We start from the raw sequence: 21,364 nt of genomic DNA on the forward strand, positions 1-21,364 counted from the left end.
CCAAGATGTCAGAGCAGAGGCGGCTGCCGTCAGTCTGAGCGGGGCGGGAGGACAGAGAGTGGCTGTGACCGAGCGCCCGAGCAAGATTAGGTGGAGCTGCGGCAGCCCCCGCCCCTGTCAGGAGCTGGCAAGCGATGTCACCTGTGGGGGCGCAAAAGTTGCCTCCCCAAACCCTAAAGCCACGCAGCACAACCTTTCCCCGAGTCACAAAAATAATCTGTGCCGCACAAGATACGAGGCTTGGTCCAGGCATCGCCCAAGCCTTCCCGACGCGGCGAGCTGGGGAAGGGATCTGGGGCGGGGGCTTCCCTCGCCCCACGGCCCTCTCCTCTCTCAGGACGGGCCACGTGTTTCCTTCCCCTCGGACTGAGGGGGAAGCTCGTAACAGGAACAGCTGTAGGGAGTTGAACGCTGGCATTTTAAAGCTGCCCGTATTTTGTTTTATTTGTAGGGGCTGGGGTCCCATGAACGTGATAGGGTGAGCAACGCATAGAGTCGAGGGCAGCAAATGTCAAGATTCGGGGGTGGGGCCTGCAACGGGAACTTGGACGCGGGCCCTGGTCGGGGTGGAAGGAGAGGTCAGGAGTTTGGGGAGGGGACGCATACTTCGCCAGCAACTTACTATTTCGCCTGCAACTTGCTTTTAGGACTGCCGCCCCCTGCTTTCTTTAATCATAATAAAAGTGCAAAGAAATCCAGCTCGCTGGAGGTTTTGCGTTTGGCGTGCAACTTCCTTCGAGTGTGAGCGCAATGGGCGGGAGGGGTGGGGGTTGAACTTGGCAGGCGGCGCCTCCTTCTGCCGCCGCCGCCTCGCAGACTCGGGGAAGAGGGTGGGGGACGGTCGGGGCGCGGGGGAGGGTGGGTTCTGCTTTGCAACTTCTCTCCCAGTGCGAGAGCGCGGCGGCGGCAGCTGAAGACCCGGCCGCCCAGACGATGCGGCTGTGGGGGACCTGCCGGCACGCGACTCCCCCCGGGCCCAAAGTACGTATGCACCGACCCCCGCTCTCCAGTCCCCTCCCTGAAGCCTCCTCAGAGGGCGTGTCTGGCCGCCCGGCCCCGAGCGCGGCGGAGACGCTGCGATACCGTTTCCGTGCAACCCCGTAGTCCCTACCTAAGTGACACACTTCACGCAACTCGGCCCGGGGGCGGCGGCGCGGGCCACTCGCGCAGCGCTGCCGCGGGCCGCGCCCCGGCTCCTCTGGCCCGCCCGCTGTCACCCGCAGGGGCACTGGCGGCGCTTGCCGCCGAGGGGCAGAGCGAGCTCCCGAGTGGGTCCGGAGCCGCGGAGCTGGGCGGGGGCGGGAAGGAGGTAGTGAGAAGAGAAACTCGGTGGCCCTCCTAACGCCGCCCCAGAGAGACCAGGTCGGCCCCCGCCGCCGCCGCCCTGTCTTTTTCCTGGGGAGTTGGGGGCGGGGGACGAAGCGCGGCGCGCCCGGCTGGGCTGCCACGCCGTGGGCCGCGGGCGTGCAGGCGCCGTCGGGGCCGGGGTGGCGGGGCCCGCGCAGAGGGCGTGGGGGCAGGGACCGCGGGCGCCCCTGCAGTTGCCAAGCGTCGCCAACAGGTTGCATCGTTCCCCGCGGCCGCCGCGCGGCCCCTCGGGCGGGGAGCGGCCGGGGGTGGAGTGGGAGCGCGTGTGTGCGAGTGTGTGCGCGCCGTGGCGCCGCCTCCACCCGCTCCCCGCTCGGTCCCGCTTGGTCCCGCTCGCTCGCCCAGGCCGGGCGGCCCTTTCGCGTGTCCGCGCTCCCTTCCCTCTGCCGCCGCCTCCTCCATTTTGCGAGCTCGTGTCTGTGACGGGAGCCCGAGTCACCGCCGGCCCGTCGGGGACGGATTCAGTGGGTGGAAGGAGACGCCGCAGCCGGAGCGGCCGAAGCAGCTGGGCGCCGGGACGGGGCACGCGCGCCCGGAAGCCCGGACCCGCGGAGCCCGGCGCGGGGCGGAGGGCTGTCTTGTCAACTGGGCGATGGGAGACTTTCTTAAATAGGGGCTCTCCCCCCACCCATGGAGAAAGGGGCGGCTGTTTACTTCCTTTTTTTTTAGAAAAAAAAAAAAATATTTCCCTCCTGCTCCTTCTGCGTTCACACGCTAAGTTGTTTATCTCTGCTGCGGCAGGAGCTGCGGACGGTGGCGGGCGAGCGGCTCCTCTGTCAGAGGTAAGAAGCGAGGCGGGGAGGGGGCCGGGGCGCGCTCACTCCGACGAGGTGCCGGTGGGACCGGAGACGACTCGGGGGCCGCCGCGGGAGCCTACAAACTTTTATTAGCCTCGGGGAGTGGGGGTGGGGGGCTGGTGAGGGCCGGGCGACGGTGACGAAAGGGCAGCGCGCGGGTGACAGCGCTGGCTTCTTCCTCTCCCTCCGCCGGCGTCCCCTGGCCGGGCAGAAGGGGAGGAACCTGAGCTCGGACAGCGAGCGGAGCCTTGTCGAACTGCCGGGGGTTTCGAGCTTCTCATTCCCCGACGGGAACCCTGGCCTCTTTTCTCCCCCCGAATGTCCCCTTTCCCTCCAAGGGGCCGCCCGACACCCGTTTTCGTGGTGAACGCTAAGCCGCGTCTGAATTCTACTCGCTCGAATATTTGCACTCCACCCCGGCGCGCCCGAGCGCGAGCCCGGGCTCTGGGGAGGCCCCGTCGCGCCTGGCTTGGGGAGGGCGTGCAGGGCGCGTGAGAGTACACACGCGGGGGCTGACAGCTTGCTACTTGGAGACTCCAGCAGGGGCTGGCGTTATCTGGTGGAAGTGGGCGTGTCGGAGAGAGAACTCAACAGGTCTGGACATATTTCTCTTTTAACCTTGCACTTTTTTTCTACCCGCCCCCCCCGCCCCCGCCCCCGCCCCGCAAGGGCTTGCTCTTTAGCGTTTGTTGTCAAATTCGCGCCTGAGGTTTCTAAGTGGCCCCTTTTAGAAAAAGACTCGCTGTAACCGTAATAGTTTTGTGTTGCGATTTTTGACAAGTGCTAGTGTGACGTTTGGGGTTGCAGACTTGATAATTGCAACCTTGTAATACCACTTAAGACCCTCTGGCATGGTTCATTAGGGCCGATTAATGTGGCTGGGTTATTTGCAACCTAAACTGGGGGATAATGTCGCTTGAGGGAGCGTTTTCGTTTTAGGAAGTATTGTTTTGGTTTCGGGTTTGAAGGCAGCTGTCAGAAAACGGTATGGAAATTCATTGGGCTCCATTTGATACCTCGTGTTTAGAGATCGTTATCACCTCAGATAAACAAGGGCAGAGGGTGGGGAGATAAGCAGTTTACCCTCAAGATTTGTAGTGGCAAGTCCACACCCCTCTCTTTACCTTCATATTCACTTTTCAGTGAGGGCCAGTGACATTTATGTTGCCTAACGTCATCGTGTAGGAAAAGTTTCCTTTTATTGGGCGGGATTTGACTATACTGTCCCAAATGTGCTTCTCAGTCTTAGTCCATCTCTTAAAACACCCTGATTAACGATATCCTAACAGTCTTATTCTCTTGAGAATAGGCTGAGAATTGGGATAGGTGAAGGTTTGATAGGTGAAGGCAGAGAAAATTATTTTGAACATTTTACTGGATACCATTGTACCTGAATTTATATGAATGTGATTTTACGATTCCGTGTTTTTCCATTTTTCGGTACTTCGATATTTGTTCGGAAAGGAAAGATGTAATAGCATTTCATATTGAGGATCTCAAGCAATGTAAACAAGTGTAGCTTAATCTACATGGTTTTGTGAGTTATGATAAGGGTCAGCTATATTTAAGTTATTTAAGCTAACAATGTAGTGAGAAGCTACTACACATTGTCTTCTGCTCTTTAAAATCTAAATTTTAGTTGACCTATATAATGTGTATCTCATTTCATATATCCAAAATTTGGAGGTAGGCACATCCAGTCAGAAGTATGGGTTAAAAAGCCTTTTCCCAGCCTGTCGGAAGATAAGCAGATCAGCATCGTTTATTTTTCAAAGAAAATGTGCATGGTTCACCAGTTGGTTGTACTTAAAGGTTTGGATGTGTGAGTAGCTGGTAGGAGGGAAATTTGGAAGTAATTAGGGATTGAGAATTCTAGCATAGTATTTATCAAATGTTATATGTATTGATTCTCAGAAAAGCAAACAGCTTTGATTGAAAAGAGGTAGGAATTTTAATGATCACACTTCCTTTTTTTTGAAATTAAATACTTTGACATCAACTTGAACCTTTAGAATAATCAGATGTAATGAATTATAATGTTTGTGATTAACAAAGCTACACGTTCAGTGAGTGGCAGGATGAATAGCCAAGCTTCGTTCGATACAATTTTGCCCTCAGCTGTGCAAATGGACTGCATTGTACTTTTAAATGTGGCACGCTGAATGGGAACAGGAGACATGGCTTTTTATTCTGAAAGATAGAAATTACTCTTTTGGTAACAAAGAATTTGATTCGGAGTTAACTAAAAGGTTCATTTAACAAGCTGTCTCTTACTAATCAGATCAGGGAGATAATGTGACTTTAGAGTTTATGATGTTTTCCCCCGTTTTTGTTTTTTGTTTTGTAGTTGATATTCACTGATGGACTCCAAAGAATCATTAACTCCCAGTAGAGAAGAAAACCCCAGCAGTGTGCTTGCTCAGGAGAGGGGAAATGTGATGGACTTCTATAAAACCCTAAGGGGAGGAGCTACTGTGAAGGTTTCTGCATCTTCACCCTCACTGGCTGTCGCTTCTCAGTCAGACTCCAAGCAGCGAAGACTTTTGGTTGATTTTCCAAAAGGCTCAGTAAGCAATGCGCAGCAGCCAGATCTCTCCAAAGCAGTTTCACTCTCAATGGGACTGTATATGGGAGAGACAGAAACAAAAGTGATGGGAAATGACCTGGGATTCCCACAGCAGGGCCAAATCAGCCTTTCCTCGGGGGAAACAGACTTAAAGCTTTTGGAAGAAAGCATTGCAAACCTCAATAGGTCGACCAGTGTTCCAGAGAACCCCAAGAGTTCAGCATCCACTGCTGTGTCTGCTGCCCCCACAAAGGAGTTTCCAAAAACTCACTCTGATGGATCTTCAGAACAGCAAAATTTGAAGGGCCATACTGGCACCAACGGCGGCAATGTGAAATTGTATACCGCAGACCAAAGCACCTTTGACATTTTGCAGGATTTGGAGTTTTCTTCTGGGTCCCCAGGTAAAGGGACGAATGAGAGTCCTTGGAGATCAGACCTGTTGATAGATGAAAACTGTTTGCTTTCTCCTCTGGCGGGAGAAGACGATTCATTCCTTTTGGAAGGAAATTCGAATGAGGACTGCAAGCCTCTCATTTTACCGGACACTAAACCCAAAATTAAGGATAATGGAGATCTGGTTTTGTCAAGCCCCAATAATGCAACACTGCCCCAAGTGAAAACAGAAAAAGAAGATTTCATCGAACTCTGCACCCCTGGGGTAATTAAGCAAGAGAAACTGGGCACAGTTTACTGTCAGGCAAGCTTTCCTGGAGCAAATATAATTGGTAATAAAATGTCTGCCATTTCTGTTCATGGTGTGAGTACCTCTGGAGGACAGATGTACCACTATGACATGAATACAGCATCCCTTTCTCAACAGCAGGATCAGAAGCCTATTTTTAATGTCATTCCACCAATTCCCGTTGGTTCTGAAAATTGGAATAGGTGCCAAGGTTCTGGAGACGACAACTTGACTTCCTTGGGGACTCTGAACTTCCCTGGTCGAACAGTTTTTTCTAATGGCTATTCAAGGTAAGATCAGTGTTTTTGTTTCTTAAGAATGGTACATTTAAGACAGATTAATAGATGTAAATCTTCATTGGTTTGTATGTGTTCTCTGAAGATTCATGTGCTTTTTTATATGAATAAGTTTAAGTGGCCTTTTGAAAGTAGAAAGGGTAGACAACCTAAGTAACATCTGTATGTCACCATTTCAGTTTTTTTCCTTAAAGAGTGATATTCAGTATCCCATTGGCCAATGGTGAGGATTTTATTTAACATTTTAAAAATAATATTGCTCATTAACAGATAAGGAAAAATTATGTACATTCAGGAGAGTATAATGTCTCAATACCATATTTTGTTGTGCATGTTCATTCAGCTGTTTTAGAATATGTTCTTATATTACAATAAATGATACCCTTACTTACATAGTCAAAAGTTGTGCTGCCTTATTTGTAAATTTGTTAAGTGTTAGCTTGAGATTAACGGGTTAAAAGCAGAAGTACCAACAGAGAGCCCTGTTCTTCAAACTGAATCTTCTGTTAAAGGATTTGAGTTTTGAAATTGCTAAAGCAATGCAGTAAACAGTGTACCAGACCATAGTATTAGACACAGGTCTTGCTCACAGGGTTCTTGCCCTAAAGTAGACAAGTTATGTTTGCTGATCAATCTCTTTAATAGAGAAATTGGTGCCAACATGGTGCAAAACAAAATTTTACTTTCAAATGTTCCTGTTCTCAAGTAGATAACTGATGGCCAAAATTGTTAAGCTTCAATTTTCAGCTATCATTTGATTTTTCTCTTTTTTTAATACTCACTTATAAGCATACTGATATTTCTGTCTGACCCAAAAAAGGTCAGAAAATGGAATTATCAGAAAAAAGTTCTAAATGTAGACATATGTGTTGGTAGGGGTTAATTTTTCTACCCTGTAACCTCATTCCCAATTCAGATAAATGCTAGGTTTTATATCCATTTTAGGTGTGACGGAAAATATAAAAATGTGGATTGTAGTGACCCAAGATTGATTAATCAGTGTTTTTTTTTTAAAAAAAGAAGACATAGTAGACAGAATGATTTATTTGTATGTAACCATTGAAGTTTTTTCTGAAATGTTAATGATATTCATCGTTCCCATTAACTTGTTATTCAGATTTTTGAAAATACTTTTTCTATGAAAGCTATCCCTAACCCTGAGGATATCTCTCTCTTTCCTCTTCACGTAGGAAGTTCTTGTTAGGGAAATAATTTAGACTTAGATTTAGGGTATGTTCTGTTCTTCTAAAAGGCTTAGTTGTCACAAAAAAAAAAACCAAAAACCCTTGGTTCTTACGGTTAATGCGAACTACTTCCTAATCTATTGTTTAAATAATTATCTTTTATTTAGAAGAACACTACTTCAACCTGAGTTGAAGGTTTAAAATGTTTTTAGTAAGGAGATTTAAGATGTTTCTTACTGCATAAGCTGTTGTGTTTTAAATGCTAAAAGACATGCTGTGTTTTAAAATTTTCAATTGCAAATTTTTGGCAATAGAATTCACATACTTGGTTTTCTTAAAAGAGTTAAGTATGGTTGATTTGACTAAGCTATCTGTAGGAAACTCTTAAATTGACTTATAAAACGTAATTATACAAAGAAAAATAAAACATCTTAGGAAACTCTTGGGGATTAGTAATGGATTTTGTCCTGATAATCATCATGCATGGTTTTCATTTTCCTTACTATAAAGAAAAGGCATGGGACAAAACTTACTTTCCATTTGCTATGAAGTTTTAAACCCTATAAAATCTGGGATATAGAGTATAAGTAGGTGAACATAGTTACTCTTAAATCACTGAAGGTGATTTTAATGCTTTAACTTTTATAGTACTTTATGACATAAAGCATCTTCATGTATTTTTAATTTGGGCCCCATAACCTTATGGAGGTAGTAGGCAAGGCAATGATGATGCTGCTCTTTAGAAGTTCTTTAATAGCGAATGAAATGATTATTTTTATGCCAGTCTGTGATTGGGAAATATAATCAGTAGTCTGTGTCCTAACAAGAAGGTATAATACTTTATACAGGGTATTTTGTTAATATTTGAAGATTTTGTAGCTTACGGCATTAACAGCACTGGGAACTATGATTACCCAAAACAAAGCTTCATCCAAATAAATTGAAACAGTGTTTCTTTTAAACCATCATTGAATTAGTCTATTGTTTCCAAACAACAGCCCTGATATAGCTAAAATTAGTTGCTTTCTCTTCTCTATATGTTACATGACTCTAGCCAAACATTTGCTATGACCAGTGGCCCTGAGTGGTCAGCAGATAATCAACACGTTGAGACCACAACTTGATTGAATACTGACCTTCTGACTTTACATAGAAAAATATTAAATGCCACTAATAACTTGAATTCCTTTTAAATTAAGAAAAATTATAAATTGCAATTTGATTTTTTAAAATGCCACCTAAAATTGTTTTTATCAGAATGCTTCAAAAAAAAAAAAAAAAAAAAAAAACCTCACTTTATTCTCTAGGGGTGGGAAGAGGCAATTCCTTCCACCACAACATTGAATTATCACATAAAATTGTAAAATTATGAATATTATGATTCAGTTTAGTAAAGCATTTTCTTTTTAAGTTCATTTATAGTAAAACAAGAGAAACCTTATTGATTCTCAAAATCTATTCTTTAAGTAAAACAAACTAGCCATTCTAACTTAATATGCTTTTAAAAATACTGAAATTCAGTACGTTTAGCATAAACTTACTGACGAAGGCACATTTCTGCATTATTTGATTTTCAGCCTTGTTTCATTTAAGCATTAATGGCAGAGGTAGAGAAAAGAAATGGTTTTAGGTGGTATTAGAGTTTTTATTGGGATTATGTTGAAATTTTAGTGTTAAAAAATTGTTCGTGTCCTGAATGGAGGGATTATTGGAGAGAATGAATGATGTTGGATGAACTTGTAAATTCAGTCTTCGGTAGAGTCTAGGGCTCTGATGATTGGCACTTAATGAAACTACTAAAATTTATGTAGATTTTAATGTCTCAGTCGCATCTGTGTCTAATTTCATAAAAGTAATGAAATTGAAGACCTATACAGATACAGAATGAGTAAAGCAAATTCTGCTAACATCATGTTGAATGCTTTCTCAGAAAAAGAGGAAATATAAAGAGATTTGTTTTGAGTATGATTTACCCCCTCCCCCATGGATACTTTCTTTACTTCCTACCTTTTTTCTTTTTCTTTTCCTTCTCCTTCTAAAGATTCTGGCAGTGGGTGTTTCAGTGTTTTTTAAGCTTAATATTTCTGGTATTCATTAATGTAAAGTGATTTCTGAATGTTAAAGGAGATTTCCTTTTAAATATTTATTTTTAGCTTTATGATGAGAATCTTATTTTTTAAATCTATAACTTGTTATGACTATATGATTAGTAGAAGAAAAGCTTTTAAAACACACTGTGTATTCAGGTGTGTCATTTTAGTGTGGAATGACTAATACAGAAATATGTGACTAGCATGTGGTCAGATTTTATTGAAAATACTTGTGATGTTTCTATGGCTGTTCCCCTTATATTTTTATAATTGGTAACATAATTCATATGCTATTTTGGTTTTGTCTATTTGTGTTACATATATTTTAGTCTGATCACTTTTGCTGTTTATTTGATGTTTATACATTTTATGAAAGAATTATTCTGAAATATACCTTGCGTAAATGTAGGTTAAATGCAAATTGTATTAACAGTGAAATGAATATGTGGGTAGAGATCACTTTAGGGGCCTTTTGAGATTTAGTGAAGGAAAGATTGTATCGAAAGGGTTTACTTCAATGTGACTGCCTAATGTGAAAGTCAGAACATCTGCATTAATTGGTTAGTTACATAAATCTTAGTCCACTGCGGCCTACAGGTGATTGAAACAGACCAGGAAATCTTAATTTACATTAAGTTTAGACTAGGTCTGAGGCGTAGTTCTTAAAGCACACTCTTTTTTACTTTCATGATTATACCTAATTTTAATTAGCAGTGAGTTCTCATTATGTGCTACTACTTATGGGGGCAAATTAAATAAGCAAAATAGGTTTGTGCTGAATCGCATTTACCCTTCTGAGGACATCCTGGTAATATTTTCATCAAGAGTAATTGTGTAATGCAGTATTTACAGGTATTTGCCAGATTGATGGGCACTTGCTTTCGTATTTCTGAGTCATGAAAAATACACATTGGTGATTCCTATTGCATAAAGAGTTTTCAAGAAATATTTAGTTGCATTAAGCTATAACTACAAAAAAAATCAATTATTGACCTTTACAGAGAATTTTTAAAAGCCCATGCTCTCCTTATTTCTGCAGCTTCAGGGAGCCAACTGCTCTTATTTTCTTCTGGCATATTCTATTAATACTTGGGTTTCGTATTTTTCAAATAAATAAAATATTCCTATTGAGAATTGAAAAAGAAAAGATCTACTAAGCGTTCCCTTCCCCTTTGGATTATGTGTGATCGTTTCTATGCTAAACTAGATTAGGGTGTGACTTGTGATGGTGATTTTTGTTCATTTTACATATTAAGAAAGAAATAGAATTTTATCACAGTTCAAAATTAGTTGTAGACGGTGGTTTTAACCCTCAAACACCTAATTTTGACAGGTTGCTTTCTTTATTCCTCAGTGCCGTTGTAAATGTCTCTAAATACAGAATTTCCAGTGGAGTTCATAAATTAATTGGTAGTGGAAGGTGAAGAGGGAGGAGCAACAGAGATGTGCAGTGCTATGAATAAGTTTAGGAATATCAAGATCAATTCTGAAAGCTAACAGTTTGGATCAACTGTCATGAATTAGAGTTTTAAGAAGAGAAAAATTTAGGGCTATATTTAGGCACAAGGAAATGCATTAATCGGGATTACAATTTAGCTTCTTTTATTTGAGGTAGAAATCTAAAACTAATCATGGCTATATAATACTAATTGTTGAGTTATGTTGTTGTTTCTTACTATGCTTTATTACCAAAAAAGGATAAAATGCACGTTTTACTTTCTTTTAGATTATTTTAGGTAAGATTAAGTTCATATTTGTCCCATTTTTATTTAAGCTGCTGTTTAATAAATGAAAATCTAATGACTTGAATGTAGTCAACCTGATGTCTTAATATTGATATAATCATTTCATATTTCATAGTGCCCTTTTACAGCCATTGTCAACTGACTGGAGAGCAACCTTTTTCTTTGGTAATATATTTCTATGGATTATGTATTTTTTCTGCTGGAATACTGAGAAAATTAATTTTTCATAATACATATGTAGAATAAATTATGGGGTTCTGCAAGTGCTAGACAGTCACTTAAACTATATTGCAATACATTCCTTAAATTCAATATTTTGAATGAAAATGTGTTATCCCCTAATTTTATCCCTGGGCTAATTTTAATATTAATTACATCCTAATAGAGCTGCATGCTTAAACATACTTTTTCAGAGTAACCCAAGTATTAATTTTGAGTGCTTCAAAATATTTTTTCTTTTTAGCAAGTTTCAACAAGATTAATAGTGTTTATAATGCAGCAAGTTCAGTGAAAGTACCTGTTGTTTTAGAATTTTTTTTTCATTCACACTATAGGGCACCAAAAATGTATATAAGGGGAAAAAAGGTTTAATGATATGATTAGTTGTAAATGTTTACACATTATCTTACCTTGAATTTTTATTTTTGTAAAAAAATAATTTGAGAGTTCAGTAAGTATGCAGTGTTTAAGATACACAGTTTGTTGCAAAAAGTGTGAACTTACTATTTCTTTTTACAATAAAATTAGCCTTTATTCTAGTTGATTTCATAATTGTCCATAATATTTAGCTGTGGCTATTATGAAAGTATATTTGATAGCCAAATTTTGAAAGCTATTGTGAAATGATACAATTCAGTACATGATTTATTATTTCATGCTGTTTGGGGCAATGCTGTGACTTATGACCTTATGATTGTCACATGCTGAACACTAAAGCTCTACCAGTTTGTTATGGACACTTTTACTTTATGTTATTGTTTTAATGTTTTCTTTTGTAATTACTGAGGATAAGAGCTTCCTTAATTTTAAGACTACTTAAATTTCAGATTTTCTTTTTTTATTTTTTTAACCCTTAAGTCCCTTCCAAAGAATTTGATTTAATTATTTAGTAGTAGAAACAGAAGAAAAATACTCAACTAAAAGTCCAAAGACCTAGTTTCTAATGCTAAGGGAGACAGTCTGTGGCCTTGAACTAGGTACTTTGGAGTCAAAAATACTTTCTTTACGACTGTGAATTGTTTTCAAAACACGTGTGTGTGTTTCTAAAATTCCAAAATCCTTTTAACGCATCAATTTGATGAGGGAAGTAATTAGGGTGGGGAATGGTATAACAAAGTTAGTTCTTTGACATTTTCTTTATAGATTATCAAGTGTAAGACAAATAGATGTAAATACAGATTTGGGGTTTTTATAAGATAAGGATTTAAAATAATGTAGTTGGTGATACATAAAAAATAAACTATTGCTGTTTTTAGCACCCGAGAGGTGGGGCTCTTGGGTTCTCAGAGCTTGTTTTCTATCTTAGGTACAGTTATTTTAGATTAGAACTTAAAAGAACTTGAGAGCTCCCCTAATCTTACCCCCTAATTTTTTCGAATGAGAAATTGAGATCCATAGAAAGTGTTGAGGTAAAGATCACAGAACACTTAATTAGCGGTGTTGCCAGTTTGAATATCTCAATTCTTAGTTATCTAAGTTCCCCGGTAGGCTTCTTTAATTATCTGGGTCTCTTCTAGACATTTGAAACAAATAGTCGTTTGACATAATACGGACTAGCCACATACTTTATAAGAGTTACTTTTGACTCATTTAGATTTTTAAAATATACAGTGTCTATATTCTTCCCTGTACATTTTGTTAACCTATTTTTCCCTAATAATGATTAAGCGCCAATTATGTGACAGCACTATGCTAAGCACTTTGCATGCATTCATTTCATTTAAATCTCAACTCTGTGAAAGTTTTTATTCTAGTTACCGTATTGTCTTAATTCTGTCAATATCTATGTAGCACAGAAGGCAGCAGTTATTTACCTTAATTTTACAAATGTGAAAACTAGAGGCATTTTGAGAGAAAAAGAGAAAAGAATAGCCAGGAAATCTTAATACTTATCTGAAGGGAAATATTTAATATTGGGTATGTTAGTTCCTCATGTATCTTTAATAATTTTTGTCAACAGCAAATCTTTAAATAAAATATAAGGGATCAGGCCTTTACTCTCTTGCATATATTTGTAAAGTCAGTCACTGCTTTTTGTCACAGTTTCAGTTTCTGTAAAATAGGGCGTTTTTACCTGACAGGATTTATGCATGTATGTTTACTTTGAAAATTAGAAAGCATTATAAAAACGCAAGGTAGAATGTTTAAAGCTCTGCCAACCAAGTTCACTTAGCTTAAACCAGTATGACTCTCATTGGCTAAAGTGCATTATGACATCTGTGACTGTGGTGTAGGTATTTCCTATAATCAAGACTCTTTTAGGGTCTGCTACATGCAGTCCTGGAAAGGTCATGAATTACAGTTTCGTGAAGACTACTGCAAGGTAGTATCTTTACAATGATTTTTTTTTTTTCAGTTTTATTTTTTTGAAAGTGCCTTCAATGAAGTTTTCAGTGGATTTTGTTGAGGGATATGAAGTATGCCATCTAAATAATAGCCATAGTGATAACTCCACCCACATTGTTATATTTTTATTAATAAATGCTAGAGTATTCTCTTTCTGGTATTTTCTGTTCTGATGTTTTTGTGTAATCAAGTATGCAAAGATTCTTTGTCATTAGAAACCTTAATTTGCCTGAAAATGGGAATGAAGTAAGGTTTAAATTTTTTTTACATCTATTACATTTATTGAAGCTGTCTGAAAAAGCTCTTGAGTATGTTGAATACCAAAATTTATCCTAACTGCGTAAATTTGGGAGGATTGTGAAACTTGACTGCACTTACTTTTTTTCTTTATTGATCAAGTGTTTGAAAAAAAACTTGAGTTAAACAAATTTGATGTATTAAACCGAAGTTATAAAAGCAGAGGCAAGCATAGAATTATTAAACGGCAGTTTAAATTGGTAAACATACCGATGTAGAACCTAAGTTTGTAGGCAGCTTTCTTAGATGGAAACTTAAAAAAAAAATTTAATTAGAACATTATGTGAAATTTGTCATCTGGAATTCAGCTGGGTTTATTAAGGATAAAGTGTATGACTATAAAATAGATTGATTTTTTTTTTAAACAGAAAACCCAAAATAAATGTTCTAAATTTCCACCTTGGGAGGCTATGTATATTGCTGCTCTTTGAAACTGCCTTCAGAACCACCTTGTAAGTCATAAAAGAAAATTGGACTCATTGCACTATAGTAACACCTAACTGTTCTTGCTCAAAGAAAATGTATTTATTCCTAAGCCTTATTTGTGTGACTTCAAATCATTTGAGTATTTCCAGATATTTAGAAATTTACTCCTTGCTTGAATAACATTTATTTTCTTTGAGGGTATTTTAAAAAGCCCACATAGATAATTCTACAGAAAATGTTTAATTCTGTTTTGAATATGCCTGGAATAAGTGAATAGCTTGCCAGGGTGACTATTCTGAAACGGATGATGCATGTTGGTTAAGTTCTGATTTGTGTTTTCTTTAAGTTATTAAGGAACTTTATGCTAACAGTTTATATATTCCCCCTTCTTGGCATAGTAAAGAAATAATAGAGACTACTCACCTCTAAGCCTGATTTTTAAAATGAGTATTTATTTTATGTTTAAGTAAGGTAGGTCTGCTTTTGACTTGGACTTGAAGGGAACTTGGCAATAGCAGATATAATGTAAATATAATGTGAATTCCTACAACAGGCGCCCAAACAGTTTAATTTCCCATTCATACACATTTGCCTTAGTGTATCAGGGAATTAAGTATCTGATTATCAGTATAGCAAGAGCAACTCAAGTATACTAAAATTATTTATGCTTATAAAATAGTTTGAGTTATAACTACAATATAAAATTCGTATATTTTTGACTTTTATTCCTCACAACCTGAAAAAAACCTCTGCGATTACTGATAGTACTTTTAAAAACTAAATGAATTTTGTTACTACTATTTTCTAAATTTAGTCATGTTTATTGTTCAAAAAATGCTAGACTAAGATGGATCCTAATCTTTGAAATGATGAAGACACGCTAGTGGTGTCAAAAATAGGATATTCATTTTGTAACCATTCTGTTAGTGCTGAAGTTCTTAGAATTTCTTTGTGACAACAGCCTACTTACGAACTTTAAATTTTTTAGGATTATACTAAAAGCAAACTGTTTTCTTGGATATTTGTTCTTTCTCCCCAAAAGATGATTTATAAGTTTTCAGAGCTAAGAAATGGGGATGAAGAGCCATTCTAGCATAGCAGGTAATGTTTTACTGCTAACAGATTTTTCTCTACACTGCTTTATTAGCCTTGAACCTCCTACTTTGTTCTGTCAGCTGGGAGTCTGGTAGATTTCCTATTAGGTAGCAAATGCTTCTCATCACTAAACACATATCATGGGCTAGTGTTAGTGCAGTCTGTAGATGGGCACTGCATTTTTAATCAAGAAATGTTTTTGAAGGAAAGAAAAATAGGTGAAGTAATTTCTAACTCAGTATTTTAGGGATGAGTAACCTTTTAATTGATAATGACATTTAACAGAGCTGTACAGTGTTTTGGGGGTCCCACAGACATATTTAAACAAGAAAATAGTAAATAAGGAAGCCAGAAGGAAAAGTTATAAAACTATTAAGAAAAAAATGAAAATTCTAAACTTCAATTCTGGTGCCTGGCTAAATTTGATTTTTGTATGCCTCAGTGTTTCTCTATGGACACTGGGAAATCAATAAGCAGCCTAGCTACGTTATTATGTTCGTAAGTGGAAGAACTAAAGAACTACAAAGACATGTTCTAGGCCAAGAATTCTTGAGATAGATAGAGTGGGAGGTTAACTAGATGATCTCCAAGGTCCTTCTAATTGCGCTTGGCGGCAGCAAGCATTTATCAAGCTAAACACTGGGCATATGGAGATGAGGAAGATGAAAATCCCCAGCAGCATGGAGAGCACTCTGATGATACTCATCCCTGCCTACTCCTCCCTCAATTTGCTTTTTGAAATGTGAGCTTGAAGGATCTCAAGCTCCTTCCCGGGAAGACATAACTGAAATTTCATGGAGGAACTGCATGGATGAATGGGAAACAAGATTTGATTCAACTATTTGGAATAAGAAAAGGAGCAACAAGGAGTATGAAACAAAAGAAAGAAAAGATGGAAAGAATTAGTTGACTAGATGAGGACTGAGTAGATAGGAATGAGCCAACAGGAGAGTTCAGCAACTAATGGTTGAAAGTATTATGTGGATGCATATTGTCATCAAATACTACATGATACAAGACAAGAAGAATACATGACTTTCATCATAACCTCAGTTGTGTACCCTAGGTGCAAGATATTTTTTTCTTCTAGTCACTTAAGAATATCCTTACTCTCTAGGAGAAATAATCCTCTTTCTGGGCTCCCCAGTATATAAGCTCAAATCTGAGGAAGTTTTAACTGAAATGTTCTTTCTCCAGGTATGCACATAGTTTACTCTCTCACTTAAATGTCAGCTCTGTAAAAGAGATCTCTGACTGCTCTATCTGAAATAGTAGCATCTTTCACATAGTCTTTTCATCTTCTTAACATCATCTAATCGTGTCTTATCTGCTCACCTGCTACAATGTAAGCTCCGTGAGATCAGTGATACTGTCTGCCTTGCTTACTTCTGTATGCCACCATCTAGAATAGTGTCTAGCCTATAGTAAGACCTCTACAAATACATGTTGAATACCCAAATAAACAAAATTTGACATATACACCAAAAAGATGTATAGGAATGGATTATATTTCTAATCTTTCCCGAGTAAGAAAAATGTCAGCAGATACTGAATATCACTGAGAGAGATGATAGCCCAGGTTATCTTCCCCAGATAGAAATAAGCCTTAAGACTGACAGGTGTATATGAATACAGAGAGAAGTGTACATAAAGATGTATTTTCAATTGTTGTCAGTCTCTGAATTTGCTTTAAGACTTTGAAATGGATTGCTTTTCATAATTTCTTAGAATAACTCTGATCTGTTTACCATTGAAAAATTAGACTAGCCAATGTTTGTAAATGAAGGGTTAGAGGGTGTTTTCATTTGGTTGGTTGGTAAAAGCTTGCTCAACGCAGTAACTTATAGTAAATTGTCAGTATAGGAACTTTTGTAGCAGAAGCTTTATGCTTTTCACTTTTATAAGAATTGAGATTGTTTAAGCAGATGAGTCTAATGTATGTTTGTACTGACTTACCTAGAAGGTCAGGCAAGAAATCGGTTTCCTCATTTTTCAAATAAGTGTGTGTGTAATCACTAAGAGAGGAGGGGTGTCTTATTTTTGTCTGAATTTTCAAAGTATCTTTTTTCAGCTTATTTATATTTTAGATTTCACTTATTCTATCTATAGTATATAACAGTCAAAAGGTTGGTAGGATAAGTTCATCTCTTCCACTAAGAGTTAGGGAGAGTTCAACCTAATATGGCAATGACAGTCAGAAAAGAGAAAATGCATGGTAAGTAGGTGTTAGCTATAGCAAGAAAATCAGATGAGGTCATTTAAGAATGAACTGCTCTAATATTGAGGAAAAAAGAGGGGAGGGACAAGGACAGGGCTCTGGAAGGCAACCGAAGAGAACAGCCACAAAAGATAATGAATAACTGAAGAATGAGGAGACAACAATCTTAAAATGTGGCAGGGAGAGGGTAGTTGTCATATCAACTAGCATAGAAGAGACAGAATAGAATAACATAAATATATGAGTGATTATTGTTGTTGAAACCAATCCTTCAAACGTGAACATTCTCAAAAATCAAAGCCAGATAAATTAGGGAAATCTTAAATGGCACAATATTACTAGTAATTCGTTCATAATTTTTTAAAAAAGGAACCTTAAATTTGAAATTTAGATGTAATTAAAGCAGATAATAAGAAACATACTTCTGAGACACAAAGACCCTGAGATTTGGTTAAGAGTAAGGTACAAAGGCTGGAAGCCAGAAGGGAATTAAGTTTCTGTTCCCTGAGAAGTCAACACAACAGGAAAAACTGGCCACACCCTAATTCAAACTCTTACCGCTCTTATCAGTAGTCTCCTAATTCTCTAGTTTTCCCCTCTCCCTTCTTAATTCATTCTACAGTCTACTGCCAGATTAATCTTCCTAGAACACCACTTTCAGTGTTATTCCCCTGATCAAAAAGTGTCTGTGGTTTTGTTGCTCATAGCATAGTGGTTCTCCATCTTTGTACCACAACCCATATGCCAGCTGATAGATGGTGGGTAGCCACAGGAATTGTCCATAACCTTTGGAGGATTTGGCTTATACATAGTCTTTTATCCAAGAAAGCATATCTGAGTGTAAGTGAGCATTATAGGGATAGTCTTTGAATCGACGCTTTTTAAAATTTATTCTTCTTTTTGCAAATGCCCCTTCAGAATTTACAGAAATAATGTGTTCATTCCATCTGTAAAATACCCCAAAATGTTAATAAACTTATTTCCGTCACCTCTCCTTTCCTATTTCTTCCTGCACATCTCCCCTTATTCTCCACATTTCCTTGTAATTATATAAGCATAAACAGAGACATACATAATATTTTCTGGGTTGCTTGCCTTTAAATAAAATAATGGGATTATCTTATACCCTTTTGTCTGTAGCTTGCTTTTCTCACCTAACAAGCACACCTTGGACATCCTTCCAGGTCAACAGAGGAGGATCCCATTCTTTTAAATAGTTATACGATATTCTATTCAGGTGGTGTCTTGATTTTTGCCACTACAAACAAGTTTCTAATAAACACCATTTTCTATGTATCCCTTACAAATAGCAACTTTTTTCCTAAGCATAGATGATATGGTTTGGCTCTGTGTCCCCACGCAAATCTCATCTCAAATTGTAATCCCCTCATATCAGGGGAGGGGCCTGGTGAAAGGTGATTGAATCATGGAGGCAGACTTCTCCTTTGCTCTTCTCATGATAGTGAGTTCTCATGAGATCTGGTTGCTTGAAAATGTGTGGCACTTCCCTCTTCACTCACTGTCTCTCCTGCCCTGCCATGTGGAAACATGCTTTCTTTGCCTTCCACTGTGAGTGTAAGTTTCCTGAGGCCTCACAGTCATGCTTCCTGTTAATCCTGTGGAACTATGAGTCACTTGAACCTCTTTTCTTTATAAGTTACCCAGTCTCAGGTAGTTCTTTATAGCACTGTGAAAATGGATTAGTACAGAAAATTGGTACCAGGACAGTGGGGCATTGCTATCAAGATACCTGAAAATGTGGAAGTGACTTTGTAACTGGGTAATGGGCAGAGGTTGCAATGGTTTGGAGGACTCAGAAGAAGACAGGAAGATGAGGGAAAGTTTGGAACTTCCTAGAGACATGTTGAATGGTTTAGACCAAAATGGTGATCATGATATGGACAATAAAGTCCAGGCTAAGGTGATTTCAGGTGGAGATGAGGCACTTACTGGGAACTGGAGCAAAGGTCACTTTTGCTTTGCTTTGGCAAATAGACTGACAGCAGTTTGCCCCTGCCCTAGAGATCTGTGGAACTTTGAACTTGAGAGAGATGATTTAGAGTATCTGGCAGAAGAAATTTCTAAGTAGCAAAGCTTTCAAGATATTGCCTGGCTGCTCCTAACAACATACAGTCATATGTGTTCACAAAGAGATGGTCTGAAGTTGGAACTTATGTTTAAAAGGGAAGCAGAGCATAAAGGTTTGGAAAATTTGCAGCCTGACCTTGTGGTAGGAAAGAAAAGCCTATTTTCTGGGGAGCAATTCAAGCCAGCTGCAGAAATATGCATAGGTAAATGTTAATAGCCAGTACAATAGGGAAAATGTCTCCAGGGCATGTCAGACACCTTCGTGGCAGCCCATCCCATCACAGGTCTGGAGGTGTTGGAGGAAAAATGGTTTCGTGGGCCAGGCCCAGGGTTGCACTGCTCTCTGCAGCCTCAGGACATGGTGATCTGCATCCCAGCTGCTCCAGCTCCAGCTGTGGCTAAAAGGGGCCAGGAGATATCTTGGGCTGTTGCTTCAGAGGGGGTAAGCCTCAAGTCTTGGCAGCCTTCTTGTGGTGTTGGGCTTGTGGGTGTGCAGAAGGCAAGAGTTGAGGCTTGAAAGCCTCTGCCTAGATTTCAGGATGTGTGGAAATGCCTGGATGTCCAGGAAGAAGTCTGCTGCAGGGGCAGAGCCCTCATGGAGCTCCTCTGCTACGGCAGCTCCTCTGCTAGAGCCCCCCACATAAAGACCCCACTGGGGCACTGCCTAGTGGAGCTGTGAGAAGAGGGATACCATTCTCCAGACTCCAGAATGGTAGATCCACTGACAGCTTTCACCATGTGCCTGGAAAAGCTGCAGGCACTCGATGCTAGCCTGTGAAAGCAGTCGCAGGGGCTTGAACCCAGCAGAGCCACTGGGGTGGAGCTGTCCAAGGCCTTGGGAGCCCACCCCTTGTGTCAGTGTGGCTTGGATGTGAGATGTGGAGTCAAAGGAGATCATTTCGGATTTTTAAGATTTAATGACTACCCTCAGGTTTTTGGACATGCATGGGGCCTGTAGCCTCTTTGTTTTAACCAATTTCTCTCATTTGGAATGGGGGCATTTACCCAATGCCTGTACCCCAGTTTTTTCTTGGAAGTAACTAGTTTTTTATTTTACAGTCTCATAAGCAGAATGGACTTGCCTTGACCCAGTGAGACTTTGTACTTGGACTTTTGAGTTAATGCTGGAAGGAGTTAAGACTTTGGGGGACTATTAGGAATGCAAGATTGTGTTTTGAAATGTGAGAACATGAGATTTAGGAGGGGCCAGAGGCAGAATAATATGGCTTGGCTCTGTGTCTCCACCCAAATCTCAATCACTTGTAATTCCCACATATTGAGGGAGGGGCCTAGTGTGAGGTGATTGAATCACAAGGGTAGACTTCCTCTTGTTCTCATGATAGTGAGTTCTCATGAGATCTGGTTGTTTGAAAGTGTGTGGCACTTCCCCCTTCTCTCTCTGTCTCCTGCTCTGCCATGTAAACATGTGCTTGCTTCTCCTTCACCTTCCACCATGATTCTAAGTTTCCTGAGGCCTCTCAGTCATGCTTCCTGTGATGCCCGTGGAACTGTAAGTCACTTAAACCTCTGTTCTTCATAAATTACCCAGACACAGGTAGTTGTTTATTGCAGTGTGAAAATGGACTAATACAATAGATTTCCCCAAAGTTGGGTTCCTGAGTCAGGGGTATGTGTATTTAAAATTTTAACAGATATTTCCAAATTACTTTTTTCAAGGATTATAGCAAGTCACAGTTCCCCCTGGCAGTGTTTACACTTTTCTTTACAGTAAAAATATATAAATCATTATTACTAACAAATTCCTTGCCATGAGTTCTAAAATTGATCCCAACATATCAGTGTGCCATATAACATAGCTGAAGACTGTTGCAGTCTGGAATTCAAGCTCCTTCTCTGTGCTTTTAGCAATATGTAATGTTCAAAACCAATTTAATGCTACTTACTTTGTATGCTTTCCTTTATGGAGTCCAGGCCATAGCCCCC

General features: G+C 39.8%; 1 protein-coding gene across 6 annotated transcripts in view; it reads left to right on the top strand.

The window, feature by feature from the left end:
- Window positions 1-872: 872 nt before the first annotated feature.
- Window positions 873-21,364, top strand: part of NR3C1 (nuclear receptor subfamily 3 group C member 1) — a 126,622-nt gene continuing 106,130 nt past the window's right edge. For 2 of the 6 annotated variants that reach the window (XM_008014817.3, XM_008014821.3), the window contains exons 1-2: window positions 873-981; window positions 4,513-5,706. In XM_008014817.3, the coding sequence (XP_008013008.3) occupies window positions 4,526-5,706 (1,181 nt within the window). In that variant the 5' untranslated portion in view covers window positions 873-981; window positions 4,513-4,525. Of the gene's footprint in view, window positions 982-1,184; window positions 1,363-1,659; window positions 2,151-2,348; window positions 2,760-4,512; window positions 5,707-21,364 lie in introns of those variants that run through there. The other 4 variants (XM_008014819.3, XM_008014820.3, XM_073010603.1 and 1 more) reach the window with 4 other exon arrangements.

The sequence above is a fragment of the Chlorocebus sabaeus genome, chromosome 23 (genome assembly GCF_047675955.1).
Source record: "Chlorocebus sabaeus isolate Y175 chromosome 23, mChlSab1.0.hap1, whole genome shotgun sequence".
NCBI lineage: Eukaryota > Metazoa > Chordata > Mammalia > Primates > Cercopithecidae > Chlorocebus > Chlorocebus sabaeus.